Source organism: Frieseomelitta varia, unplaced genomic scaffold, assembly GCF_011392965.1.
Source record: "Frieseomelitta varia isolate USP_RPSP 00005682 unplaced genomic scaffold, Fvar_1.2 scaffold_177, whole genome shotgun sequence".
Classification (NCBI taxonomy): Eukaryota; Metazoa; Arthropoda; class Insecta; order Hymenoptera; family Apidae; genus Frieseomelitta; species Frieseomelitta varia.
The window spans coordinates 284,223-301,738 of NW_025109494.1; the positions used below are offsets into that span (position 1 = coordinate 284,223).

At 32.8% G+C, this 17,516-nt stretch overlaps 3 protein-coding genes across 6 annotated transcripts; 2 read left to right on the forward strand and 1 right to left on the reverse strand.

Annotated features, from left to right (window-relative positions):
- The first annotated feature begins 417 nt into the window (after positions 1 to 417).
- LOC122538790 (dysbindin protein homolog) lies at positions 418 to 1,694 on the forward strand. Its single transcript, XM_043673161.1, has 5 exons — positions 418 to 663; positions 767 to 1,053; positions 1,131 to 1,286; positions 1,359 to 1,499; positions 1,578 to 1,694. The coding sequence occupies exons 1-5, from the start codon at positions 608 to 610 to the stop codon at positions 1,664 to 1,666; spliced, it is 729 nt and encodes a 242-aa protein (XP_043529096.1). The 5' UTR covers positions 418 to 607; the 3' UTR covers positions 1,667 to 1,694.
- Positions 1,695 to 3,652: 1,958 nt separating this feature from the next.
- On the reverse strand, positions 3,653 to 11,104 carry LOC122538781 (polyhomeotic-proximal chromatin protein-like). Of its 3 annotated transcripts, none has more exons than XM_043673140.1 (14): positions 10,982 to 11,104; positions 7,718 to 8,373; positions 7,377 to 7,628; positions 7,022 to 7,303; positions 6,764 to 6,956; positions 6,461 to 6,690; positions 6,112 to 6,328; positions 5,870 to 6,024; positions 5,497 to 5,785; positions 5,147 to 5,401; positions 4,950 to 5,072; positions 4,722 to 4,869; positions 4,463 to 4,640; positions 3,653 to 4,390 (listed from the first exon to the last, which is right to left on the reverse strand). In XM_043673140.1, the coding sequence occupies exons 2-14, from the start codon at positions 8,225 to 8,227 to the stop codon at positions 4,166 to 4,168; spliced, it is 3,057 nt and encodes a 1,018-aa protein (XP_043529075.1). In that variant the 5' UTR covers positions 8,228 to 8,373; positions 10,982 to 11,104; the 3' UTR covers positions 3,653 to 4,165. The 3 variants fall into 3 exon arrangements, with proteins under 3 accessions (XP_043529075.1, XP_043529076.1, XP_043529074.1); XM_043673141.1 differs by having other exon boundaries at positions 6,473 to 6,696; XM_043673139.1 differs by having other exon boundaries at positions 6,461 to 6,696.
- On the forward strand, positions 8,712 to 17,292 carry LOC122538782 (D-2-hydroxyglutarate dehydrogenase, mitochondrial). 2 transcript variants are annotated; one of them, XM_043673143.1, is made up of 9 exons: positions 8,718 to 8,851; positions 10,281 to 10,627; positions 14,669 to 14,900; positions 15,127 to 15,324; positions 15,489 to 15,682; positions 15,756 to 15,924; positions 15,990 to 16,288; positions 16,556 to 16,724; positions 16,848 to 17,292. In XM_043673143.1, exons 2-9 carry the CDS (start codon positions 10,610 to 10,612, stop codon positions 17,099 to 17,101), a joined length of 1,533 nt encoding a protein of 510 aa, XP_043529078.1. In that variant the 5' UTR covers positions 8,718 to 8,851; positions 10,281 to 10,609; the 3' UTR covers positions 17,102 to 17,292. The 2 variants fall into 2 exon arrangements, with proteins under 2 accessions (XP_043529077.1, XP_043529078.1); XM_043673142.1 differs by lacking the exon at positions 10,281 to 10,627 and having other exon boundaries at positions 8,712 to 8,851.
- The last annotated feature ends 224 nt before the right edge of the window (positions 17,293 to 17,516 follow it).

Consider the following 17,516-nt stretch of genomic DNA (forward strand, 5'->3'; position numbering starts at 1 on the left):
AAATTGCGCAGTGTTATATTTTTCATAGAACATGAAATAATGTATTTTAATCAAAACATAAGTTAATCATACTTTTGGATTAACTAAATATCATAAACAACGTATTAAGTAATAAACTCTCTTGTTAAATATATAATTCGGCTAATTTTATATTCATTATATTTAATATTAATATTTAGAATTACAATTTCAAATATTACCACTGACAATTGACAATTGTTCTTTAAGGTTTTTACTTCTATACCCAATACTACAGGAATAAAAACAAATAAACTATTATTGTGTACAAAATAGAGGTTATTTTAATGCCATAACAATATTTATAATAATTTTCCACTATAAATATTGTGAAATATATATAATATAATGTATACATAATCTTACTGATATTTCAAAGCTAAGAAGTGATTATTTTTACATAAACTGAGATCAGATTGCTACAAACAATTTTTATCATTGATAATAAATGTGCCAACAAAAAATATATTTCATATGATCATGATATACTTAATAATACATTATGGATGTAGAAAATAAATTAAATCTTATTAGTAATTTATTCAATAATATTAATTAATTTAAAAGTAAAATAAAATAATTTATAATCATGTTTAATACTTTACGTAACAAGTTTCAAACAGTCCAAGAAGGGATATCAGCTAGGTAGAAGTTCTAATTTTCTAATATAATGCAATAATAAAAAGTGAAATTGAAAACAATTTAATTTATATTATATATGCCTTGCATCAATTTCATTATTTTTTAGTATTAGAGGACTGACTGTTGAAAATCCAAAACAAAAAAAGACTGGCAACATCAGAAATGTTAATTACAATGCAGGAGCTGATATTTTACATAGATTTCAGTTGCAATGGAATGAACTTCATGAACTTGCAGAAGAAAATGCAGGCAAAGCTCAAGAAGCTGATAAACTCATTGGAACTATTTATGAAAAACTTGAACAAGAATGGAAGAACATTACATGTTTAAATAATACTTTAGCATACATTCCAAAAATCAACAATGCAATACAAGATCTTATGGATCAAATAGGTACTATTGTTTTAAATATATTTTTAATAGAAACATAAGCATCAAAAACAAATTTTAAATGTTTTGTGTTACTAAAGGAACACTACAAGAAATGTTTGAGGAGGTAGAAGGTGCAATATATCGATTGGAAGATTTAAATGAGATGTTAGATTTGCAAAATAGACAATTGGATCACAGATTTCAATTGGCCTTATATAAAGAGAAAAAACTTGCAGAACTAAATGTTATTAAAGGTACAGTATTGTACAGTATTGTACAATATTTGAAATGTACTAATTACAGTAACACAAAAATGTGAATTTTAGCAAAATTGGCTGATGAGCATACTGAAAGGGTATCAAAATATGAATTTAAACAACAGAAAATGATGAAAGAAAGACGAGAAACATTTGATGAAGTTTTTAAAGAAGAACTTAGAGAATACAAAGCAACAGGATCTATATTAAGTATGTCTTAATATATTTTAAGAGTACCAGATTAACTTAATTTTAAAGTTAATGTAATAAAGATCATTTTTATTTTAGAATTACCAGTATCACAACAAGGACCTTCATTGGATGAGATAGTTTTGGATGTAGATTCAACAATGTTTAATGAATTTCTAAAAAATTAACAATGAACCTTTATTTTTATTATTTTATTAAAGAAATAATTTTGTTAAAACTATTTTACGTCCTTTAAAATATAAAAACATGTAATAAATAATTATGTAAAATTATCTGTATAAATATAAATCTGTATAAATTATGTAAGAATTAGACAATACTTTAAAAATAAGGTTTTATATGTTTATTTGAACAACATAAAATATAAAATATTAAGTGCATTAATATTTGTTACCTCATTTAATTGAAAATTCTATATTTATAAATTTATTTTTCTTTTCAACATCGTGTCGTATCAAATATAGTTTTCTGTATTAGTTTGAACATGCGGACACGTTCCTAACCTCCTATATGAACGTTTAGTATTTTGGAAAACAATAGAAATCAAAAGCTTTGTAACTCTGCGTGGTCTTGTATTTATTCTCGCTTATACTGTTTTTAACACAGGTATAAATTATGTAATTAATATAGTATAGTATAAAATACTATATAGTATAGTATAAAAATTATAAATTGAATAAGTTTTATTACGTTTTTAAGTTATGTGATTTGTAGAAATAAATGTACATGTTTCAGGTTTATATATTTTAAAAACTGCTGATACAATTAATAATAAAAGATGATTCCAAAGTATGCCAAACGAAGTTATATTTTAGATAAACTTCATAGAGGATGTGTAATGGTATTAATGGGTCTTACAGTAGCTGCTGGAGCAGGTTTGGTATATAAAGGATATATTTATTTTAAATATGTTCGACCAGCGTTACGAGAAATGGAAGTGAAAAATAACGAAGAATTGTTAAAAGAAGGAAAATATACAGCAGCTGTTAGTTAAAATAAAAGTACATGTTAACAAATCAATAAAATAATAATTGAAGTAAAATGTTTAGAATTATTTTCAATGTATTTATTTTACATGTTTAAATAAAATTATTATATTCAATTAATTTAAATTGTAGATGATGAATAAAGTATTTGTTAAATTATGAGAGAAAAAAGTATATTTATATGCGTGTAACATAAAATTCATATTTTAGAGCTTCAATTTATTATAAGTTTCATCAAAAATTTTGTCGTACAATGCCATTTAAATCAATATAAAAAAGGATATATCATGAGCTTATACCCTGAATAATTTTCAATTAACAAATGTGTTTTATATTTTACTTTTGCAATTACTGTATCTTTATCCGATTACTTGTTATATATAAACTTTTTAATGTTTTGTTTCTATCATTGTTAATAAAAATTAAAAATTAAGTATAGATTGTGGTATGAAAGTACTGCATTCTTTATAAATGCCATTATTTTCCTTTGTTAAAATATTAATTTTGAGATAAGTTTTTTTTTTATAATAATTACCAATCTCATTATTAAATAAAAAACTGATAAATTTACTTAATAAACATTTACAAAATAACTATTATATTTACATTGTTGGCAAATATTGAATAATGATATAATACATTCATACTCATTTCATTTTGTTGAGTATGTTTCACATTTATAGGATATTATACAATACATCTTGTTCGTCAATCAACATCACATTTTTTATACATCATCGAGGTATATTTTTTTTGTATATGTATAATGTATTGTTATTAAATTAAAAACTAGTTCTAAATGGAAGGATAGCTATTGTTAACTGAAATGTTTTTTATGTTATAAAATTTGTATATTAAATAAACATCTTATGTTTAATATTTACACGTATTTAAATTGAGTGCACATGATACATTTACAAAGTAGTACATAGTTGAGGGTGTTATCGTATTGTTTCAAGTATCTTGTACCTAAATTTGAAATTATCATGCACAAAAATTATTATTTATCATAAAGCCTAACCATTTAAAAAATGCCGAATATTTTTCGTGATTATCGTAAGTCTTACAGAAGGCAATAGTTTTTATACAGTTTCCAAAAGGAATTTTCGAGTACAAAATACATCGCATATATGTACGCCGGATATTTTATATACATAATTTTTTTTATGTAATAGACATAATTTGTACTCAGTTTCTCGATCATACTAGATAAACGGCAATATTTTAGAAAAATTTTTAAAAGCAGGTATACGTTCAAAGAAAAGTTAGAAAAATTGGATTCTATTTACATTTGTAAAAATCAATCAGTGCAAGACTTACCACTTAAAATATATTCTTATATATATTCATCAATATAGTACACTAAACTTAAAAAATTAAACACATACTTTATTCGCAATATCATATTAAAATATAGCCATTTTATACAATAGCACGAAACTTAGTCTTAGATAGACCGATCTTTAAATCATAAGAGTAGAACTTGAAGTAGTAGATTAATAATTGAACTTCTTATTCCGTTTAAAAAAAAAGAAAAAAATATTTTTATCAAACGAAAAAGTATCTTATGTTTCTCTTAAATATCTTATCTCTATAGTCCGATCAAATACTTGCACAAACCCTGTAGCCCATAGGCTGCAATTTGAAATTCTGCGAGTAAAAATCTTAAATAATAAACATTTATGAACTATTAGATGTAGGATTAGAGTTTGATGACTCCACGCGCATTGAATCGATTCTGGCTACGATTTTCAATGCAGGACCCAATTTAATGCTCATGGCTGACATAAGATGATCTTCTTTGAGTAACATTAATGCTTGACCATCTATTTCTTGAATAGCAAAATCTTCTGCATAATCCGCGCATCCTGGTAATCCACGTATAAAATCACACACTTCACCAACCTATAAAAAGCAGAAATTTTCAATTATATTAATGATTTTTATTTTTCGTTAAACTTATTTTGTTATCTTTACCGTCCACTTCACAGGATTAACTTTAGGCAGTGTTTCATCAACGGAAGAACTAGTAGTTGTACTAGACAATGATTTTTCTTCCCCGTTCTTTTTTATATCTCCATCGGTTTTTGATTCAGTCTCTATTTCAGTCCATTGTTTTTCGGTACCGTCACGGTCTCTTGCTTCTCGTTTTTTGCTATTTAATTCAAAATTTATGATACATTTTTCTACAATATCTGATCTAATAACTAATTTACAAAATAATTTATTTACTAACCTCTTCGCGCAACTGGAAGAACAGAATCGTTTCTCTTTTTTGAATTTGATATTTTGTTCATCTATCAAATTACCACAAGCTTCGCACTTTCCAACATGAACATTATTTACGTCTTCGTCATTGGGATAATTGGGTGCGTGTTTTTTTCCTACACAATGAATATGATACATTCTATATTTTGTAGAAAAAAATGCATATTAAAAATATATTTAATTTTTGAAATCTTACTTGGAGGTTCTTCAAGATTATCTTTTTCAGATGATGAATTACTATTACGATTTAAAATATTACTCGTTTCTTGATTAACTGCATTATTCAATGACGTTCGATTAACAGCAAATGGTTCAGACGCTGAAATATATATTGTATGTATGTATATGTATAAAATAGTTGATATATATGTATATAAAATATTAACGTTATACCTTCTTGAATAACGAAGCCTTCAATTACATGCGTAAGAACTTGTGGTTTAACCATCGCTTTTGGTGGTACATGTTTACTATTTGCATTAACTGGTACAGAAACAGGAATTGCTGTTGAATCTTCATTATTTACACCATTTGTAATAGAATTAATTGTATTCGCTAATCCTGCTAAAGGATTGCTACATGATTTCTCTTCTAACTTTACTGGTGAATTTTCTTCATCTTTTACAACTACTTTAGATTGGTCCCCATCTATGACAGTAAAACAAAATTCAAATGCTGATACAAAATGCTCACATATATTTATTTCGTATATATTTTTTACGTAGTATATATTTTTAACGAACCTGTAGTTTCTGGTTGAGATACTGTAACTTCTTCTATTGTGACTGGAATTGAATCCTCCTTTTTCACCACTGATTTAGAATTCTCTTCGTTTGCTGGAGGAGTATTTGTAGCAGATGATAATACTAAAGAACATTCGGTTTGATGATTACGATCAGGTGATGTGATCATTACTGTGGAATTGTTATTATCTTGTGTTTGCTGATCCGTTGTTTGATTTATCATAGACATTGTTTGTACCTGTGATGTTCCACTAACTATTTGACTACCAATTATTGTCGAATTGATTGCCTAAAGAAATTATATTACATATTCTATAGAGATATTTAATTCAAGTAAGAAAATGTTATTGAAAGAAGATTTCATATTCAGTACTTGTAATGGTAATTGTTGTACTGCAGACATAGGAGATTGTTGACTCGTTTGAGACGTAGCAACGCCAACCCCGCTTACCGAAACTACAGGCATAATCGGGCGTTCTCCACCAAGAACTACACTTGATTGTTGTTGTTGTTGTAGAGCCATATTTGCTGTAAAAAAAAAAAAAAAATGTAACAATCAGATATATAAAAACTTATATCATTTCTCTGTAAATAATATATGAAACATCGTCTCACTCATTATTGGTTTTGGTTGTATTTGCTGTTGCGATGGCTGCACTTGCGATTGCTGATACTGCTGTTGCATCTGCTGTTGCTGCTGCGTGTGCTGTTTCTGTTGAATAAAAACCTGTTGATGTTGTTGTTGCATCGTTTGCTGTGACTGTTGCGGTTGTTGCGGCGATTGCAGTGGTTTACCACGGCCTTTACCGCTACTACCGCTTCCTTTTCCACTCTAAGTTATAAAACATAAAAAAAAACACTTCTTCTTCATTATACGAAAAGAGAAAAAAAGCTTCTATATATTTTGCACTTGATTCGAAAAATTGCAAAAGTAAAAATCATTTTTCCAACTAATTATAGTAACCTGTGCATGTACCATAGTTTGCACTCCATGAACAGTTTGTGTTGAAACAGAACTGGCAGCTCGTATATTAGCAGCTTGCACTGCTTGTAAAGAGGACGGCAAAATACTCAAAGGTCGTTGTCCACCTGTACTTTGTTTACCCTGTTGCTGTTGTTGTTGTATATCCATTACCTTTGGTTTTCCACTAGCTGCAGCAATTTGTTGTACTCCTTGAATTTGTTGTTGCGTAGCTAGTGCTGGCCAAATACGAGGCTCAATTAACTGACAGTACAAAATTTGTTCATTATAAATATAAAAACTAACCATTATGAGCTTGAATTGGTTGTGGACTTTGTATAAACATATCAGGTTGAGTAGGTCCTCTAATGAATATTTGATTGGTTAGAAGTGCTGGTGGTTGTATTCCAGTCCAAGCAACTTGTGGTGTAAATTGCCAAGGAGCAAACTGCATACCACCTCGTCCACCAGATGGAGTAGCCGCTGTACACGTAGTGTACTACACATTTTGGAAACAATATGTATATAAAATATGAATTGAACATAATAAGATTAAGATAATACCTTTTGCACTTGATCTTGTTTGTTCGCAGATTGTTGCTGTTGTTGTTGTATAGACGGAGGTGGTTGAGGAGAACCAAGTACACCAAGTTGACCAAATACCAGAGTTTGTCCTGCACCAGGTGTAGCTGAAGTAGGTACTGGTAAGTAACCTGTAGGAAACCCTTGGACTTTAGTTCCTCCAGCCGCAGGATGGCCACCCCCTTGACCTGGTGTTGATGCTGTTGTTAGCATATGAGGTGTCAATTGAGCAGCAGATTGAAATGGCTTCCCAGCAGTTATAACCTGTAATGTAGCTTACTTAAGAAGAGGTTTATATACTTTAATAATAGTAAATGTCATGAGTGTATTTAAGTACTTGTATAGATGAAGGATTGATGCCAGCAGGATGGAGAGCTAAATTTCCTGGCATCAATAATGGAGTTCCTTGAGTATTATAAAGTTGTTGTAAATGATATGCTTGATTTTGCATAGGTTGTTGAATAACTTGCACTGCTTGTGGATGTGCAGCCATAGTAGTTATAGTTGTTGCTCCTTGTTGGCCAGACAAGGTCATAGATACACCTCCAACTCCCTGTTGTTGATGTTGCATTGATACTGCAACAGCACCCTGAAATATTTTATTTTCAAAGATGAAAATTTTTAAATATATTGCTTAAAATTATCTTTAGAATAATATGCCTTTATGCAAATTTTTACCTGCTGTTGGGGCATAATTGCTGCTACCTGTGGCTGTACCTGCACTTGAGTAGGAACAACGTTATGAGGTCCATTATTAGACTGTTGCTGCTGAGACTGCTGCTGCTGTTGCTGTTGTTGGACTTGCTGTTGCACTTGTTGCTGAACTTGCTGTTGCACTTGCATTTGTTGCTGTGATTGCACTTGCTGTTGAATTTGTTGTTGTGGTTGAACTTGTTGAGATTGTACTTGTTGTTGTGCTTGCTGTTGTACTTGTTGTGGCTGAGATGATTGCTGCTGAACATGCTGCTGTTGTTGCTGTACATTTTGCTGTTGTTGGATATCATGGGTTGCAATCATCATTTGCTGTGGTTGAGCTTGTTGTTGTTGTTGTGGTTGTTGTTGTTGTTGTTGCTGCGACTGCTGCTGCTGCTGCTGTTGTTGTGTTTGTTGTGGCTGCTGCTGTTGCTGTGACTGTTGTGTTTGTTGTGGCTGATTTTGAGAGATTCCAATTGGTTTAACATCTGTCATGTTTTCTTACACCTTTTTAAATAAACTTCCTTTAAGAAGTACTGTCCCCACACTTATATATTCAATAATTCAATGTTTTTTTTCCTTGCCATTTTATATAGATTTCTTATTAAAATATCACTTTCAATCTTTTTAATTTGCCGCACCTGAAATAAAAATTATTTTAAATTAATTTATTAGATAGATCTTTCATATAGATAAACTTATAAGTTAAATGAATTGATATTAAAAACAACAGTTATTTATATTTTATAAATTTATTTACAATTCTACTTTACATAGCTTTCTCTTTTTCTCCACCCCCCCCCCCCTTCTCTCAAACAAATATTTATTGAAACATAAATCATAATAATCTTAACTAAAAATTTGACGTAAATTTTTCGTAAATTTTTAAGAGTAAATAACCAGTTATACATAATACAAATATCAATTAATGTATTGAAATGTTAATTGTAGTATATTTCCTACGAAAAAAAAAAAATTACGCAATTGCTCATAACCTTAATAATTTTGATACACGTGTAATGCGAAGCATTTAAATTTGAATTTTTTTTGTTTATTGCAACGTGAAACATCAATGATAAAGTGTAACAGTGAATGAAGTGGCAAAGATTACTTTACAATGTAAGTAATTTTATAATAAAAAAAATTAACTATTATATATTTATAACATAAAAAGTTATTTTGTATAGTACCAATGCACGTGAAAGTTTGTAATTTTCAGTGTAATCTTCTTAATAATTATTAAAATATTTAATTTACAAACAAATATAACATTATATCATTTTATTAATGGTTTATTTGATATATGATATATAATTTATTTTCTCTATAAAATATATAAATGGTCAATATTTTAGATACGATAGATAACCTCAAATAAGAATTCACATTTCATATAGATACTAAAACACAAATAAAATTATTATATTGTAACAATTGTAACGTACATTGAAATGTAAATTTAAAATTAAAAAAGTGCTTTAATTAATCGTAAATATAACGGCGCATTATGGTATGATGTTTTATTTTGTAAATATAAAATTATATATTAATTATTAAATTATATTAAATAATTAAGTTTTTAATGCAATTCTGTTGCTTGATATTTTTTTAAAATCAATGAATATGAAATGAAATTGAAATTCAAAATGTCTTGTAGCATATGAAATAATGAAGAAGTTCATAATAAACATATGTGTGTTCTATTTTGGCTTGTTTTTAAGTATGAATTTTATGTTGGTATAAGTCTATTAAATGACGGAAATAGTTGAATCAATTTCATCTATCTATTTACTAATGTTCTTAATATCTGTTGCAATACTTTGAATTTTTATTTTGTAAATACGTTAATATCTCTCATGTAAGTCTTTACAATATTAATCTTCTGAGTAACTACAAAAAGGAGTTCTAGTAACTACAAAAAAAAACCTAGTAATATTAGTGTATGAATATGAAAAATTATTCTAATCAAGAATTGATTTGCTCAATGTAATAAAGTTGGACATCTGTACGCAAACTATTTTCCTGAAAAATATTTGCCTAATAGAACTTTTTAACTTCACACAAGAGATACTAACGAGAAATATAAGATACTAGGATAAATACTGAGATTTATTAGTAAATTATTTCACATCATTCAATAAACTTATACCAACACAACTTGAAAACAAGGTTCAATAAAACATGCATATGTTTATATGAACTTTTTTTGTTGTTTTTATATGTAGAATACACTGTTAAGAGACGTTATTGGACATCTTGTATAATTATAATTATAATGTTAATAATATTCATATAACCAACCAATGATATATATATATGCATTTTAAAATTTTTCATGTATGTATATACGTAATACATATTCGTAATACGTATATATTCCCACAAATTGCAACAACTGTTAATTACTTGTATGAAATTACTGGCTTCTCAAGTAGTTAATAATAATAGTTATTAAACAAAAGTGTGTTAGGTTAAGCGTATTTTAGTGGCATTGTGACATACAATTTGATTTTATACAAAATATTTGATGGATTAATTTGTTAAAAAGGGACATATAAATACGTCGAACGAATCAAAATAATTAAGATGCGACAATCAGATGGTAAAGAAGAAACCTGTATTCATGCATAAATATCAAAGTATCGATGAACTGAAAACATACATATCATCCATCTTGAGTTTTGGACAGAAGGAACAAAATGTCGTCCTACTAGTACCATAATTAGTAACAGGATGAGGGGTTCAAAGAGAAAGAGGGAATACATCTCACTGAGCGGGAAATACGATTGAAGGCGGGTTGATGGAAGAAATAAGAGGAAGGGGGAAAGAAAAATAAGAGAAGGGGAGAAGCGATCGTACCAGGGGGCGGTTGACAACATGGATTTCGCCATAATGGTAATATTTGATGATAAAATAACAACACACGCGTTTCTCCAGAAACTATCTATTTTAGTGACGATCTATCAGAAAAATTATAATACGCACAATAGAGGAATTGAATCTTGGTGAATACCGAACAGCGTCCCTAACGCCGACATATTGGATTACAAAATAAAGCACGTTCGAAGATCCGGCGGGACATAATGCAAAGTGTGTTGTGTACCTGCTACATTCGTTGGTAATCATGAAATGTTACGTAAAATATAGCGTGATTATCGTCGATATATCAACAATGTACGCCAAAGATATATAAAAAATGCCAAGTACACGATATAGCATGGAATTTCGGATACTTGTTCAGGTACTCACATGGCGACTGCGCAGTCACACCTATCACGTTTTCGAACACGCCGTAGACACTGTCACTACACGATTCCACTGTTGGCTCGATCAAACTTCCAGTCATACGCGCCTGTGTTTGTTAGATCTTTAAAACGCACTGTAACGAGTTTTAAACAAAATGTTATCATACGTTTACGTCGCGAGATTTCGTGAGCAATTGTAGTCGCATTCGCTGCTGCTTCCCTGCTCCCACACGATCTGCGGTACCCCTCGCTTCTCTCATTTCTCCCTCCTCTCACTGCCCTTCTTCCTGTCTGCTCCCCTCTACTTGGTTTCCTATAACCTCACCTCTCCCGTCGCTTGTGACAAACCCGCCCGTTCATTGGTCCAGCGAGGACAAATCCCAAAGGCATCGTTTGCGGGGCAAAGGCGGGGCCATTGGATATGGTGGCTGCAGGCGCATGCCCCGTAACGGTACTCATACTCTTACCCCGCACACTCGTATGCTCTTCACTAATACTATTATTCGCCATCTCGTGCATGTATACGTGATTATAGTCTGCAGAATATTTCGCAGTATAACACCGCGATACTGTCAGGGACGAATCTAGTCACACGGTTTCCTGTTGGATTTTGTTATATTATTATACCTATGTTAATGTTCTTAACTATCGATGAATATTTTATCATACCTTGTAATTCTACGTGATTTCAAATAATGTAAAACGTAAGAATATTTTTCATTAATTTCTATGTTACTTTTCTTACACACTCTTTTAAGATTTTGTATTTCTAATATAATTTATTTAGTATCAAAACAATAAACATAATATATCGTTACGTTTATAATATTATGGTACGTATATTAATAGAGTTATACCATTATTTATTTTTTAATATAATTATTGTTCATTTTTTAATATAGTTATTGTTTCGTTTTTATGTACGATAAATACCGAAGATCATCGACCATAATGTCTCCAATAATTATTTTAGTAAAATAAATAGTTTTATACCAGATTGTTTCTTGGAATTATTTTTGTAGTAATTACATGGTAGTTTGGTGTAATTAATTAGAAAAATACAGAATTGAATGAAGTTTTTACATTTTACATTTTACAAATAACATAAAATAAAATGTGTTAAGTAAAAATGCATGTGAATGCGAATGTGTCTATATATGTACGTGTCCAGAACTAGTTTCTATGTAACTATTTTATGTAATCAGTCAATTAGCTTCGTGTAAATAATAACTTTTGTAAATTCTTCGATTTTGGGGTACTCATCGACCCAATTTCGCAAATATGCGCTACGTTCCTGGCACAGCTGTTTCTAAGTTGAGCTTCATACTGTCCTGTTCAAAACCCTTGTAATGCGATTTCATTTATCATTGACTTTTTTCCCTTCGTAGGGAATACTATGCAAAGATACTTTTTCGCAAAGGACTGTACTATATTTTTAAACTAATAGACGAAACGTTTACTCGCTTTAAAATATGAAATTTACATTATTTTATGTTCAATTTAAATTGCTGAACCTGTGGTTTGAATGGTCTACTACATCGTACAATAATTCTTGTTTCTTGTATCGATTATAAGTTCGAAATTTTGAATGCTATTATTTATAGATTTGATTCAACTGTACTTCCTAAGTTTTCTACATAATTGACATCATCAGAGTACTTTTTTCGAAGAATACAAATGTATACTTTCTTCGATACTGTTTATGCCATGATTTAGTGTAGCTTTCTCTTTCTCTCTCTCTCTCTCTCTCTCTCTCTCTATATATATATATATATATATATATATATATATATGTAATATAATGTATACATATATAATATACATTAATAATATATATACGTTAATACTTGTATAAAAAATAAAGGAATGATGTATCATAAAACGCGAAACAGCCGATTTATCGGTCATCTTCTAATACCGGCCGTCGATTTCGACAATGAGCGAGACAGTAGAATGTTTCGTGCAGAGGGTAGGAATAGTCGTGGTCGCGCCAATCCCAGCAACCGCGTCTCTACGGTGGCATGTCCAACATATACTACAGTATATCCAATGCGACTGTGTACGTCGGATGGTACAGGGACAGTCTATAGTCCTGTTCACGCAAGGTTAGGAAAATTACGATATCCCGCGGAGTGTGGTGGCGTATATAGTTTGCTGTTCGACCGATAGAGCGTGCGGCGGGAAAGTGGGGGAGAGCGACAACCAATGGTTTAGGTCGACTGGGGTTGCCAAGGTAACAAGTTAATGATTCGAGCCGCCACTGAGAAATTAGCTTGGCGGTGTCGCGCATGCGTTCTACCTTAGAAACTCGTAGCTACGTATCCTACGTTTCGATATAGCGATATATCTCACACTTATATCGACTACATCTACTCCCTCCCGGGACTGTCATGCGTACACTTTCATTTCTTTGTGTTCGTGCTCGACTTCCCTCTGTGTGTGTCCTCTGTCCGACACAGACGCGCCATCATGTGTACGTAGGTATGAACGCTGAGCGAGAAAGTGTCCTCCTCGTCTTCTTTTGTACGAGCGAGACGTACATAAGCGAGGGCAGCTCGTGCATACACACGTCTGACCGTAGAGTGTATTAGTCATCGCGACGATTGGTCCCCTTCCCACTCCAATCTCTTATTGGTTTCTCTCTTTCCCATTCGCATTCTCCTCGTTCTTCTTGCCCCGACAGATTTGCATCTCTGTTAGTCGATTCATTCTCTTTTTTCCTCGCGTTCTCTCTTTGCTCTTTCGACCCCTCTACCCCTGACCTTATTTTCCCCATCGCTCCGTACAATTGTAATTCTACCACGCGCCGCCGCGAATCCTCTTGAACGACCGATGGGGGGATACGGTGGTAGTGCGTAAGGAGGAGGGGTATTAGCCACCAACATTCATTGTGAATTATAACATTCGATGTCCGTCGATCGAGCATCGGCGGCGAATTAGAAAATGGAAGGAGCCCAGGCCCCATAATTACGCCACGTCTGATTTTTACCGCGCTATCACCATATCATTTGACAGTCACGAGATTTCGTTCTGTCCTTGTATCCTCTCCCCCCCTCCCCCCCGCTCTCTTTCTCTTCTGTTTTTCTTTTTCTACTTTGCCCCCATTCTCAGAAATTCGCATGCGACTTCTTCCATCTTATAACAAATAGGTAGCGTGTACGCGACGCTGCAACGCAAAGTAACGAATATTGGTAATAACATTCGTTCGTATCGATTTGAACGTCGAAGAATGTTTAAACCAAAAGCGTGAACGTGCGATTCCACGCGTTACGCCCGGCGCTTGATATATACAAGCATAATGAACGTGAAAATGAATCGCACTGTAGCAATTCGCGTGTCGCTTCGATCCTGGCGCGGATATTTCCATCGGTTGAATTTTTGACCGGGTTACGGAAATACCTCGTTTCAATTAGATCGCGGTGCTAACCGCGGCGAGCAAAAATACTCGTTGCACTAAATTTAATCCAATCGCCAATTCGAGAGCCGCCGTTCTGAACGCGGTCTCCTGTTAAAAATGAAAGAAACGACGATCCCCGTGTCAATTAATCGAGCCGTTGATCATCGAATTCGCCACCGGAAGTAGCTGACTCGCGGGACATTCGGAAGAGATTCGTGCGCTCGCAACGAACGCACCCTTCCCGTAGCTGGTAAAAGAAACGTCGATGCGAGACAAGTTTGAATCGTTTTGCAGAACATGAGTCCTCGTATCCTGCTTCGGACATTCCAGCGCATCTCGGGATTTCGATTTGCCTCGACGAAACCGGCGTTCACGTCGGACAGGTACAACGTGAAAAGAGGCGCGTACGCGAGCATTTCCAATGATCACGTGGCATTCTTCAACGAGCTACTTGGACGGAACAGAGTCATCGTGGATGCGGAGGAATGCGAAGGATACAACATAGATTATGCGAATATCGTCAGAGGTAAGTGAACGTAATAGTCGGCCGTCGATCTTTCGAATTGTGCTATGGACATTCTCACGACATTTCGATAAAGAGCTTTGCTTCTTCATGCGAAACGCTAGATGTTTCGATGTCGTGACAGCTCTTCGCAGCTTCTCGTGAATGATCGATGAAAGTATCAAGTCGAGAAAAGAATCGACGTTAACGCGGACATAGGCTGTTGGGCGTTGAAACGAATTACTTGCAGGGAAGAGCACGCTCGTGTTGAAACCGAAAACCACCGACGAAGTGTCTACCATATTAAAGTTTTGCAACGAGAATCGGTTAGCCGTGTGCCCTCAGAGCGGTAACACGGGTCTTGTAGGCGGCAGCGTGCCGGTCTTCGACGAGATCGTCATTTCCATGAAGTTCATGAACAAAATCATCGAGACGAATGAATTGGCAGGTTGGTAAAGTTTGAAATTCAAACCGGCAATAATGCACGCGTGTTGGTGACGAGAAAGTGAGAAAATCGAAGATCTCGAATGAACAGGCCAGGTCGTTGTTACGGTATCGGTATTGTTGAAACGAACTTAGGTGTTCTTTTGTCTGACGAATTGTTTGCACTAGGGGTGTTGACCTGCGAAGCTGGTTGTGTGCTCGAAGATCTGGATAATCATTTAGGGACAGTAGGATTAATGATGCCGATTGATCTTGGAGCGAAGGGTAGTTGCCTGATCGGTGGTTGCGTGTCCACAAACGCCGGAGGTTTGAGGCTCCTTCGTTACGGTAATCTTCATGGAAACGTCCTAGGTCTCGAGGCCGTGAGTTTTCAAATATCAAGAAACAAAATCGCAGCATTCCGCCCGCCCGCAGTGTTCAGCCGTTTTATTTTAGGTAAAAGCGAACGGAGAAGTGATAGACTGTTTAAATACGCTGAAGAAGAACAACACTGGCTACCATTTGAAACACCTTTTCATCGGGTCAGAGGGTACCTTGGGAATCGTGACGAAAGTTGCGATTCAATGTCCACCGCTTCCTAAGGCCGTCAATGTCGCCCTCTTAGGTATTCTACGAATTCTTGTGGACGTTCCTCTGTATTTCTACGTAAGAACTCGTCGTCTATTGTAGGGTTAAACAGCTTCGAGAAAGTGTTGAAGGCGTTCCGTCTGGCGAAAAGCGAATTAGCAGAGATTCTGTCTTCGTTCGAGATGATGGACAAACGGTCGATCGATATTTCTTTCACGACTTTCGGCATGAAAAGTCCATTAACATCGAAAACCGACGGCCATGATTTTTATGTATTGCTGGAGACTTCCGGTAGCAACGTGAACCACGACGAAGAGAAGCTCGGATCTTTTGTCGAGAAGGCGCTCGCTGATGATATTATCGAAGATGGTACTCTTACTTCAGATCCTACCAAAGTCAAAGTTAGTAATTATATCTTTTGCTTATGACAAGTAATCCTTCTTATTTTGTCTTATTTTTTTTTTTTTTTTGCTCTACTTCGCTTTAAATATCAATTTCGACTTGAAAATGAAAAATGACAACGTGGGTTTTTTCTTTTTTTTTTTTTTTCATTTTTGAAATTTCTGATAATATTTTGGATTTTACACACTGATGCGCTATCTTTTTTTTTGCAAAAAGTTAATCGTTTCAGTGGAAATTGAAAAAAATGATTTTTTTTTTTTGTATAGCATATATGGGCATTGAGGGAACGCATTAGCGAAGGAGTATTGAAGGAGGGCTATGTGTTTAAGTATGATATTTCCATACCTTTGTTGTCTTATTACAAAGTAATTGAGATGATTGAAGAACGATTGCGCGATCCACGTGTTATAAGAATTAGTGGTTACGGACATCTAGGTATGATTAAATACTTATTAAACGTTTCTGTTTTCTTGAATTTAAAACTGTACAATTTGGAAATTAATTTGAACAGCCGAAGACTTCAATTTAAACTATTTCATATTTTTTTATCTATTGAAGGCGATGGGAATATTCACGTACAAGTTTCAATACCGTCATACGAACCTGATATAGCATCGCAGCTAGAACCCTTCATTTTCGAATATGTGTCTAAGCTTCGTGGTAGCGTAAGTGCTGAACATGGAATAGGATTCGTAAAAACGAAATATCTACACATGAGTAGAACCTCTTCTGAAATCAAACTCATGCACCAACTGAAAAAAATGATGGATCCAAATGGGATACTTAATCCGTACAAAGTATTATATCCATAAAAATAGGATATATGTATAAAAGAATATATGTATAAATACAGTACAATTGAAATTTCATATGAAGTACAAGTATTTAGCATAATGAAATTAGCTATGATAAATATAGTACAATTCTGTATTCACATTTAAATTTAAGAATAAATAACATACTATTAAACAAATGAAATAAATATTAAGTGAAAGAACATGAAGTTTATAGTAGTTTTATTCATTATTTTATCTTTTTATTATAATTATCATCTTTATGTGCATTTTATATTTGTTAAATATTCCTATCTATTTTTTCGTACTTTTTGTTAGAAAAATTATTGAAATTGTTTATTACTTTACTCTTGGAGACTATGATTACGTGTTGTTATTAAAAAGATTTTAAATTTTCCGCGTTTCTTAATTGTGCGTGTAGAAAACAGTGATA